This window comes from Falco rusticolus, chromosome 12 (assembly GCF_015220075.1).
Source record: "Falco rusticolus isolate bFalRus1 chromosome 12, bFalRus1.pri, whole genome shotgun sequence".
NCBI classification, from domain to species: Eukaryota; Metazoa; Chordata; class Aves; order Falconiformes; family Falconidae; genus Falco; species Falco rusticolus.
Genome location: NC_051198.1, coordinates 30,137,787 through 30,149,812, shown reverse-complemented (window position 1 = coordinate 30,149,812; position 12,026 = coordinate 30,137,787). Strand labels below are relative to the sequence as shown.

The following is a 12,026-nucleotide window of genomic DNA, read 5'->3' as shown; positions in this document are numbered from 1 at the left end:
CTAATCAAAACTAGAGCTGGAGAAACAGAGAAGCAGCTAGGAAACTCTTCTTCCCATCCAGCACAAAGAGGGCAGGAGAAGAACTTTGCAGAAAAAACATAAACTTGGGGGGGCGGGGTGTGGGCGCACAGGGAGAAGGTGGTTCTGTCAAACTCTGTAATGTTTGCAGAAAGAATAATCGAATCAGAATCGCTTCTTGACTGCTTTTCTTGACTAGACCATACCCATTTCTCGAAACTTTATAGGGAAAACATTTAGCTACTGGGCAGAGAAGAAAAAAAAAAAAAGGCTCATGCTTACAGTCCAGCATCCCTTGTTGAATGGAAGTATTTAACAGCATCATTGCAGTAGCAGCATCAATATCGCATTCTGTGAAGCAGAAAGAGCAAAATGTTAGATCTCAGGTAAGCCTGAACAAAATGAGGTCCTAAGCACATATGAAGAACATATATCTGCATATACTGGCCTACAATAAAGAACAGGGTGGGGAAAAAAATAGCACGAATTCAGACAGAGTGTGACTCTGACACAGCGCAGTTATAGGGCAGTCTCATGACTTAACTATGACACTCAGATGCTGAATACTCACGCTGCACTTACCAAAGCTGAAGCCAAGAATCAGCGACATTAATTAGACATTCATACAATGATGCTGTTGCTACACTTATCAACAAGTGGCTTTGTTTGTACTGGTTGGGAGAGAAGGATTACGCATACGGCACGGCAAAGCATCTCAGCAGCTTTGTGCCCCGCTTATGCGAATGTGCAAGGCTGAGAGCGACCGTGCCCGTTCACACAGCACTGATTCAGCACACCTCTCTCCTCCAGCAATATTATTCATACTAACAGCAAGTCAAAAGGAAAAAATCGAGGAGATGAGGGGGGAAAGGGCACTGAACTGCTCGATCTAGAAAGCACAGGGATCTAAATAATAAATAGGCACTTAACAAGATTTAGCTGAACCCAGGCGCTTCCAGCTACGGTCACAAGCGCTGCTATAGAACGGCATCTTCTGCCGCCCGGAGTGGTTTGCTTGCATCTCAGAAAGGGCACCCCGAGGATATCATGGCAGAGAGTGGCATTTGTAACCAGAATGAGGGGAAAAGCAAAAAAATACTAGCACACCCTTCCCACTCATTTCTGGACACGCACATGCATTTTAAAACAAGAGGAAATCCAAGGTCTTCCTTCGCTCACTTCAGAGATGGATGATGAATACTCCGTATACAGGACAGAAATATGTAAGAAAATATGTAAGAAAAATATAACGAGGCAAAAGAGGTGCAAAGAGAAGGTGAGCTCACACAAGAGCTTTGGTGCCTCAGAGCAAAAGCCCACACCCACAGCGTCCATATGTACATATGAGCAGTGAGTGGAGAAGCAGGGCTGGACAACAACGTACTGGTGGGTACCAGCACCGAGCTGAATGGGCCCCCAGTCCTGTGGAACTGGTGCTGGCTGGGAACTGCTGATGTGAGACATCAGCAACATCATTTTTGATGGCGTTTGTTTCCTCCCCCCTCCCCCCCCGCCGTTATATGCATTAACTGTATTACTGAATCTGAGAGGAGGGTTAGTTTTGGCAAGGGATCTGCCAAATTGTCAGTTTGGCTTCTTTACCTTACATGACTGTCCCTAACTCCTGGCCAAGGAGGAATTTGAAGAGTGTGACAACTTGGGAATGTTGTACCAACGTGAAAAGGGGACTGAGCTGCTGTTCCCAATGCAGGTCTATCCCATTGCACTCATGGATTATTTTTTTAATTCTGTTTCGTCTTTCTTTGGCAGCAATAGAGCCCCTGAATTTGCAAGTCACATGTATCCAGCTGACAAAAATAAATTAAAAATAAGCATGAAGAGTTCCTTTCCTCCACCACTGTAATCAGAAAGTGAAATATTCCCACTCTTGACTTACTATGACAGACATTTTATTTTAATATCTGATGTTGTATATGAGCACCACCTTGTAACAATGACAAGCAATTGGAGGCATTAATGCAACATAGAATTACTATCTGCAAGGAACATTTCTGTGTCTTAGTACCCCCAAAGCAAAAGGAGAGACGCTTCTGCAGTGACATCTTATCAGTACTCTGCATCACCACTGATGTGCTTTGGCTTCGTTTGTGATTGCTCTCCACGCTAGAGCAGCATTTCCCAAATTTGTGCTTCCCCAGCAGAATGGCTGAGGAAGCACATTATTACAAGGAATTCTTGCATCTGCACAACAGCTGCCCTGTGCGACCCCGGGAACATTCATGGCTTGCCTCTGATGCCAGGGAGATGCTGAACAGGTTCACTGAGATGCAGAAATTAAACGGCAGCAGACATATGTCATTATTTCGGCACCTCCGGTGTAGCAAACTGGAATAGCTACCATCGGACTGGCAATCTCCAAACCTGTCATAGGACACACCGGCAAAATCACTAAGAGGAGGGGGATTTCTTGTATTCTCTACCAAGCCCTGAGAATCCCAGATCTATCCAGCCAAGGATGCTTCCTTGCCACCTGGGTACCACCACAAAACCTCCACCTGGATGCGTGGTGATTATCACCTGTGGACCAGGCAGCTGTCTGGTCTCTAAAATACCCTGGCTGCCTAATCGATGTTTCTGGCTTATGGCTGAAAACTAAAAGCAACTTTCCCACCCCAAAGCCTACTGCGCCAGCAAAACCAGAGCACCACGCTGCTCACCTCCTGCTTCGCTGGTGGCCCTTTTGAAAGAGTTTTAACACTCCTCTGCAACAAATCAACACATACTCACTTTTTCATGGAATTAGCCCTTTAAAAGTTGAGCACCATTTTTACCACTTAAAAAAAAAAAAATTACTACTATTTTGTGACAAGGACAAGCCTTCAACGTATTAAGCTTTAGCAGTGAGGTGGAAGATGTGCTCAACAGGCTTCTGCAAAGGAAACGCTGTGACACCCAGCATGCTGCTTCACGCCCTCCTGGTGCCAAGGCCCACTAAAATGTTTTAAAATGAAGAAAACTTTTTAAAGAGTACATATGGGCAAATCAAGTAACCATCTTCTGTTCAACAGCTGTTGCTACTTCTATTTGCATTTGGACTGTCAACGAAAACCAGATTTCCATCTTAATTTTTTTTTTTTTTTTTTTTAATCTGAATCTGGCTGGGTTGTTTTCCTCATGGAAAGCAAAAGTAGAAATCCCTAGGACAGAACTGTGGCTAAGTCCTTGTTACTCTAACACTCATTAAAACCTGTAAGAGTAGGTAGATCCCAGCGGGCTAAGGAAGGGGACACCAGAAAGACAAGCAATGCTGCCCTTCAGCCGGGATTCCCAGAAAATAAAACAGCCAAAAACCAGCCCCCCAACCGAGTTCTTTCTCAGCAGCAGTACCGCCTCGGGTTTGCCTGTGCCACAAAAGCACCGGCGTAGCTACGCTGACGTCCCAGCTCTGTCGGCATGCTGCTGCCGGTGCCCAGCCCCCGCCCCGGGCAGGTGCCCTAACGCTGGTGCCAGCCACCGCAGGGACCACGGGAGGGACAGGCACCTTCTGAAACGTCACCAACGGGCAGCTGTTTCGCTTGCTCGACAGGGAAACGTGTCGTGCCGCTGAGCGCCTGCCATGGCAAGAAGAGTTCGGTCATCCACAGCAATACCCTGCGGCGTGACCCGGTCCCAGCCAACCTTTCTCCACCAAGTGTTGGTGACTATGGTTAAAATAACATTTATACAACATAAAAGCTTTTGGTTGCGGACAGGACTTGTTTTCTCCTGCACCTACTTCATTACTGGTGCAGGAAACACGGACATAAATTCGGTTGAGGAGCAGCACTGCAGCCTACAGCATCAAGACCTGTACTCAGAGTCCATATGTTAAACCCATCCTCTTCCCCTCTCCCAAGAGCTGCAATATTTAAGGTGATGCCTTAAACTAAACAGACATCATGAGGCTATTCTGTTAAGTGGGTTAATAGGCAGGAAAACCTCAGTTCTGGGTAACTACAGCGGCAGTAACACCAGCTTGTGCCCAACTTTTTGGCAAGCGAGTGAAAAGCACCACGCAGCCGCGAGGTACTCACTGAAGGATATTTGTTGTTCCATCTTGCTCCGCTGCAAATCCACCCACCTGTATCAAACAACCATCTTTAAGGGGCTTCTGTGGCCACATCCCTCAGGTTTTACCCATTAGAATTTGCTACCTTTTCTTCTCAGTTCTTGCTAACCAATAAAACTCGCGCAGACATACGTAGCTTCCAGATTTGTTTTCCACTGAACTATTCATTCTTTAAGTAGGTCATATTTGGGAGTGATGTGTCTGCTAAATACTTTGCTGGCAGAACAAGACGGCCCCATTACATATTGAAATTCATCTTAGAGATTTAAACTTAGTACGCAAGTGGCTAATATAATAAGCATGCGTTCTACTACATCAGGTTTTTTCATCATCTAGCAGAGCATTCACAGCAGGTCCATACCCATCATCAGCTGGGCTTCAGTAGGTGCTTGCGACTAAAACTAGGGGAGCAGCGCAAAAGAAAATTATTTAATTTTAAAAAATATTAAACTTAAAAGCTTACCTTTGAGAGATCGGCCATGGTTCTGCTGAAGGACTGAAGTTAGGTAGTGAGGGGACGCTGACCTACTGAAAAGAAATTCAACAGGTCAAAGCCATGCCCTAATTAGCCAAATGATTTCTACAAAGCATAGTAGGCACAATGCTACGATCACAGAAAGGTGAAAACAAACACAACCCCATCACCACAGTTCAATGCACGAGCAATTTCTATTGTGATCAGTAGAAGGCTTGACCCAATGGTCGACGGTTTGTGTAAGCCATCATCAGCACTTGCAAAACACCTCCAAACACGCACACACTAAGCAAAAGTCTTGCTGGCAAGAGATACCGGCTTCTATAGATTTTATGTACCTGCCTAAAGGCTGGATTTTAAACAGAGATGTGTATTTTCTAGTAAGCCAAACCTACAAGTGAACAAAACATTAGCTTTTACAGGGATGCTTGAAGCCTATGAGCAAGAGAATGGGTAAGGACCAGTTGTGTCCCTCTGCTCTTTGAAATGGTGGTGGGAGATCAATAAAAACAAAAGGCAATGTCGTGCAAAAAACTGGGGAAGAGCCAAAAACTAAAGCAAACCAAAATATCTGCTGATTTAAAAGTTATCTGAAGCTGGGCTGTCATGGTGATGCCGTCTGTTTATTTGCACCCAGCAAAGTCTTGCTTAATACCTTACAGTATAAAGGGCACGTTGAAGCTTTTATATGATTTTCTGCTACACACCCAGTCCTAATTATTCATTTCATTATAAATATACCAGCAAACAGTTGGGAATAGATAAAACAGAAATAGTACACAACTATTAAAATTGCATGAAACATGGCAATGTGCATCTTTTACAGTATCACTGGAAGAATTCACAGAGTGATGAGCAGAATTTTCAAGCCCAACCTGTAACAGCAACCTCATGGGATTAATGGGGTGATTTCTACGATTAAGGCATGTTTAATATTTATCACATCTAGGCAGCACTATTTTGCAAAATAAGGCACAGCCACAAATCCCTCCAAAATCACAAAGCTGCTAAGTGCTTAACTTTTTTCTTTTTTAATTACTTGTCTAGATCATTAATTAAAACCCAAACAATGACTTTGATTTTTAAAATACCTTCTTTAAACTAACATCTTCATTATGTTCAGTTTTGAAGAAAATGTTTTTCACTGCTCCCTGGCCAGTGCTGTGGCTGCACATATCCCAACAACCCTGAGTTCAGCTACTCTGCGCAGCTGTTAATGAGGGATGCTCGGTTCATACTCTTGCTGCTCCGACTTGCCATCATATTATCCAAACCCAGTTGGCCACTGGTAACAGCTCCAAAGGTTGGTATAGTGCAGGAGGGAAAAAATCAAAGCAAGGTGGCTTGAAATACATCATCGAGCTCTGTAAGGAGCTCTGGCAGCACTGCAGCCTGCCCGGCGCCGGTAGCCAAAGCTACTGAAAAGGGAAGTAATATTTAAGCATCTCCCAATGTGGTAACCAAAGGGAAAAAGATCCAGCGCAGCCGAGCACAAAAAGCTCACTGCCTGGTATGTTTTCTTGTAGGGGTGATGGAGTGCAAAGGGAGCAGATCCAAAAACAGGGGGGAGGGAAATTAAAAAAAAAAAAAAAAAAAGAAAAAAAAAATTTTAAAAAAGTCCCAAGGGAAGCAATGGACCCATCCCAACGTGGCTGGCTCTGCAGATAAACCAGACACAGAGTTGCTGAACAACTTCATCCTTTTGCCTGAGCTCAGATCCTTCAAGAATCACACCCACATAGAGCTTTCCTAGAACCAATCAAGGCTTAGTAGGCTTAGTATTGATTAAGACCAGCTATGCATCTGCATAATACACTTGCAAGATGAGGACCCTGGCCATCCCGAGAGCCCAGGGATCTAATACACGTAGTACCGGAAAGAGAAGGCAGCCGAGGGCCTCGCACTGCCTTGTTGAACAAGCTGTGCAGAAATAAAACGCACCGGTGACGCCAATCATCTGCGATAAAACAAATTTCAGTGTAACTAGACACAGATTACAGTTTGGAAAGCTTCTGCTCAACGTAACACCTTAAATTTCATTTTTAAATCCTGCTGAATGATAGGTATATTCCCCGCAAACAGGCTGTAACCCTCCCACAGACAAATTCAGAGGCTCTCACAGCACAATTCCAGCATCACCCTGGAGATGGATCTGGGCAGCCCTTCCAGCCTCTCTCCAGCTGCACCTCCGGGCACACACGGCAGCCCCTTGGGGGCCCTTCCCCAAAATTCAGCCAGAATTTCAATCTAATCCAAGATTTTTTAAACGTGAAAGGGAAAAAAAAAAATTAAGTCTGTTTTTCAGCATATGACTGAAAGCCGTACAAATGTTTTTTTATTATTAAAGGAAAATAAACCGGCTTTCATTAGGGAGAATTTCAGCAGTGCTTTTATTTTGTTGTCCTTACAAATACCAGCGCTGCACAACCCTTCACATATTGAAGTCAGTGGGAATTTTGCCATGTGGCTTCATTAAGATCAGGATTTCCTTCTAATTGTGATTGTTGGCAAGTGTGACTAGTTCTTCAGTGAAGGAAAAAAAGAGTTACCAAACCCAACAGCTTCAAATTAAAGCCCTGATCTTGCAAGTACTTCAGCGTTCAGATAAAACCTCTCATTCCCAACACCTAATTTGAGTACGTTGTATTTATACAACCTGGGCAAATCACACCTCAGTGCTTGTATCGTTGGACTAATCTTGAAGACCTTGGAGATATTAAAAGCTTAACTGGTCAAGGCTCTGAAGGACCTGCCCTAGGCTGAGGCTGTCGTGATCCTCTGCCCCTCTGGCTGGGTAGACAACATCTAGAGGTTTCTTCCCATCTGTATTACTCACTAAATTTTGAAGTTTGACAGTCATTAACATAGCTTTCAAGGACCAAACCTTCACTCAAGTTGTACCAGATAACAGAAGTCCATGCCCTTACGTAGAAACATTGAAGCCTGTAAAAGCACCAGCATCTACAGTCCCATGACAGTAGTTTTAATCATCTTTGACCCTGTAAAAGCCACTCATACGTTCCAATTTGACTATTTCTTAATACTTAAATGCTTCAGGGTTATTTCAGTAGTGCTCCCGTTCCAGAAGAGAGCTGGAAAACAGAACACTTCTGCCTAACTCGTTGAAACCTAAGATGACCCTTCACAGCTCAAGACGTCTGGAAGGTCAGAGACCAGTTAGTTACACCTTCTGGGTTACTGGAAGGTCAGAGACCACTGTTGCATCTTGTGGGTTACAAGCCCAACTGGAAAAACTCATGCCACTCAAATCTTCACCACTGCCAGACGGCCGAGGCTTGCACGGGGGTGCCAGCTCCCAGGGTCAACGTCCCGTTGGACCCTTAGAAACATCTGCTCAACGTTATCAGTTCTACATCCTGCTCCGGTCATCCCAGTTCCTCCTGTTTATTAAGGAAACTCCTCGCAGTAAGGTTAAGGCACAGGGCAATGTGCAGACCGTAATTATCTCTTATCTCACCCAGCTTCTTTGCTGAACTAGACAAACCGGCCGCTGCCTACCTAAGAACTGAGCTCACCAACAGCAACGCGTTCCTCTCTGCTGTCTGTCCTCCTCCTCCTCCCCGTCCTGCCCCTGCAGGCTGACCCAGCTGCTGTTCCTCTACTGAGAGCACATGACGTTGACTTCAAATTCTCCAAAATCTGTTGCCTAATCTTAAAATGTGTCAGATGAGGAAGCCCTGATTTCAGAAGCCTTGCACGCTCCACCTCAGAGTGTGTTTATGGTAAAGGCTGTTCTTCCCATCGCTGCTGCAAAATGCTTTTTGAGAAAACACCTTTCTCTCAGACCAGCCTCTCTAAGCACTTCAGGTTGTAGAAAACTTGTTTTTGACAACCGCATAGAATATATACATTTTATATCCAGACAAGTGACTTACAGGAGAAGACACACACCTCCTCCCACGCTAGCAGCACTGGGCAACCTAGACCAGTCCCGGTGAACCGTGCTTGAAGCAGAATTTTGCTCCAGCTCCTGGGACCACCTGCCTTCCCCTCCAGAGAAATGGAGCTCACCAGTAAACACCCAGCACAGCCCTGACCACCTTCTTTTAAACACTCCCCCAGTTACAAAGATGACTCGGACATGAAGCCCAGATCTGCTGCCCGAGCCCATCGCATCTCCCCGCCTTGCCTAAGCCCCACTCTGGTTCCTCTCGCGGGTGGCAGCTGGTAACAACACATCAGTATCTGCGTGGACATCTCTGCTGGGTGAGCAATGAACCACACACCCTGCTCGGACAAGAACATTCACCTACCTTGGTGGTGACGCTGGTGGAGTATAAAATGCAAGCGCTGAGGGAAAAGGCTGCTTTTTCAGGGCTTGCACGAGGTTAGGCTTATATTCTGGGTCAACGCACCATAACGAACCCTTTCCATTCACCTGCAAGAAAGAAGGACTACAAATTAGAAAGCCCAGGGGCCAGGCTGTAAAGTCGTTTCTAATTTAATATTCCCAAGACGCAGCACAGTGCAATGATGTAGGCATCCCCCACTGTACAGCTGGTGTACATCAGCCTCGGGCAGCTCCATCACCTGTGGATGCTCCCGACCCCAGCGCACGGTCCCAACACCATGGTTACACGGTATGGAAGCACCCCTCTTGCAGCTTGGGATAGCATCTCCAAAGCTCCTCTTCTAAAACCTCTGTTTCCATTCATGTTTGTCCACTGAAAGCTGTAAAACTTATTTTAACGTGTGGTAAACACGGCTGTGAGTTTAAGGATCCATCCAGGCGACAGGGAACTGACAGGCAGCCTTTTCATTAACAGGTTTCTCAGCAAGAAAGCACCTTTCCCGTCACGTAGATGTGGCCACACGTGCGTTTAACTCGACATTGTCCTGCAAAAACATCTTGCCAGATGCCCAGCTACAAAATGGAATATTCCCACTTTTTCAAAATCTGAAAACCTAATTAATGTATTTTTGATGCACCTAACAATGCAAGCACCACCTTGCTAGTCATTCTTGATACTAAATTTTATAAGCCGAAAGTGAAGCTCCTCTCAAGGGTTTCTTCACGTATTTACTACATAAAGAAATCACCTGCTTTTTGAGCCTGCTAGCTCTTGCAACATAAGGAGGAAAATTAAATAGGAAAAGTTAAAACAATCCTATAATCACTGACCTAACAGATCAGCTAACAATCCTACAGGCAGTGGCACCAGGGTTTTTTGGGGGAAAACAGGTGTTACAGGAGTGGTCGTGGTCACAGCAGAAGGATGGGGCAGCTCTGCACCTGAACAGGAAGATCTTTCTAGGGGGTTTTAGGGGGAAAAGTCTCAGAGCAGAAACCCAAGCTTTGTGGATGTAGTGGGTTTGTGTGGCAAGGTTTTGGTAGCGGGGGGGGTGCAGGGGTGGCTTCTGTGAGAAGCTGCCAGAAGCTTCCCTGATGCCCGATGGAGCCAATGCCAGCGGGCTCCAAGATGGACCCGCCGCTGGCCAAGGTCGAGCCCATCGGTGATGGTGGCAGCACCTCTGGGATAACGTATTTCAGAAGCGGGGGGGCAGGGAACACTGTGTGACAGTTTGCAGTGGAAGAGAGGAGTGAGACTGTGAGAGCAGCAGCCCTGCAGCCCCCCAGCTGGGGCAGGAGGAGGCTGGGGGGCTCCAGGCACCGGAGCAGAGTCCCCGGCAGCCTGTGGGGAGCCCCCGGCGGGGCAGGCTGTGCCCCCAGCCCACGGGAGAGCAGACCCCCACCTGCAGCCCATGGGGGACCCCACGGCCCAGGGCAGGGGGATGCCCGCAGGGGGCTGTGACCTGTGGGGACCCCACACTGGGGCAGGGGGGTGCCCGCAGGGGGCTGTGACCCATGGACAGCCCTCGCTGGAGCAGGGGCAGAGTGTGAGGAGCCCTGTCCCTGCGGAGGAAGGAGCAGAGACACGTGATGACCTGACTGCAGCCCCCATTCCCTGTCCCCCTGTGCCGCTGGAGGGGAGGAGGGCGAGAAATCGGGAGTGAAGTTCAGCCCGGGAGGAAGGGAGGGTTGGGGGGAAGGTGTTTTTATCTGTATTCAACGATAACAAATTAAACTCATTTGCCCAAGTCAAGTCTGGTTTGCCAGTGATGCTAACTGCTGAGTGATCTCTCCCTGTCTGTGTCTCAACCCACGAGCCTTTCGCTCTATTTCCCCTCCTCCGTCCAGTCTGAGGACAGTGACAGAGTGGCTTTGGTGGGCACCCGGCATCCAGCCAGCGTGAGACCACCGTGCTGGAGCCCCTCCCGCGAGCCCCCAAGGCCAGCCAGCCTCCTCCTGCCAGCACCAAGGGGGTATTAACACCATGTTACGGACGGATACTCCGTGACTGACTTAAGCCTGAATAAGGACCCGCAAAGTGTTGAAGTCTGCGGTCCTGTTTAAGTCCCGGGGCTTTCCCTGAGAAGAGGAAATACTTCGCTCTCAATAGTGAAAAATCCAATCAGGGAGAGCTCCAGCTGAGCAGCAGAGATGCTGCTCTGCAATTTTAGTTGAAGCCACCGCCTTTCATAAAGATCTCCGAGCTGCAGCATCTCTGAGTTTATTTTTTTTAACTTGAATCTTTCTTATACTCTTTCCGTGCTCAAACTGAGCACAGCCTGTAGGACGCCCATCACAAAGCTCACCTTTAATTAAACAGCCGTGGTGGCTGGCAGCTGATTTAGCCAGCTAGGTACTAACACGGAGTATCCTCCCCACTGGCTTTATTCACCATTTCAATGACAGACTAACACCGTGATCCCTTTCCTGCACTTCTCCCAGACCCTTTTCTCCAGCATCCCAAGTCTGGCTCACTTTATCATATCCCCCCCACCCCCCCTTCGGTAGCTTTGAGGCTGTCGCCCTCAGGGAGCAGCAGGAACTCCCCTGACCAGCAACCCACTGCTCTACACTGGTTTATCTGCTACTTTAGGTGACCACTTCCATTTGATACCTAATCCAGTTCAGCTGGGGCCGGCAGCCAGGACGGGCTTAGTTTCCCTCTTTCATCTTCCCAGCCACGCTCTCCCACGGCTTGTGCCCTGACAACACAACACAAGGGTTTGGGTGGATATTGCAACAGCGAGCTGAAACAGGGCGCACCCTGAAGCCATGCAGACACCAATGCAAGAGGCAATAAACAGGGTGACTTCTTCTTTGGGTAGTTAGCTTGGGTTAGATGTGAGACCACGTTTCCACCCACCATTACCTGTACTAAAAGCAGGCATTGAGCCAAAGAGATGATGCCCGCAGGGCTGCTGGTGTGCACCGTTTTCACTCCCGTCTGCTGCTTAGCAAAGACACCCCGTGGAAATCCAGCACAGGTCTGAAGTTAAGCGTCATGCTTTAGGGGCAAAGCCATGCACAGCTGGAGCTGGAAATCCCATCGAACACAGACACATCCCGCCTTAAAACAAACCAGCGGTCTAACCACTGGCTTCACATCTTCAGGGGCACCAGGGCCACAGCAGGTACACTGGGAGCCAAGCAGG

The 12,026-nt window shown here is 47.3% G+C and overlaps 1 protein-coding gene across 8 annotated transcripts in view; it reads right to left on the bottom strand.

Moving 5' to 3' along the window:
• Positions 1 to 12,026, bottom strand: part of FOXN2 (forkhead box N2) — a 34,235-nt gene that overhangs the window by 4,881 nt on the left and 17,328 nt on the right. For 7 of the 8 annotated variants that reach the window (XR_005106965.1, XR_005106966.1, XM_037405452.1 and 4 more), the window contains 3 exons: positions 8,837 to 8,961; positions 4,551 to 4,615; positions 301 to 369 (listed from right to left, as the gene is read on the bottom strand). Coding sequence is in view for 6 of the 8 variants with exons in the window: in XM_037405452.1 (XP_037261349.1) it covers positions 301 to 369; positions 4,551 to 4,615; positions 8,837 to 8,961 (259 nt within the window). In the remaining 2 variants the exon portion in view is untranslated. The remainder of the gene's footprint in view (positions 1 to 300; positions 370 to 4,550; positions 4,616 to 8,836; positions 8,962 to 12,026) is intronic. The other variant, XM_037405453.1, reaches the window with a different exon arrangement.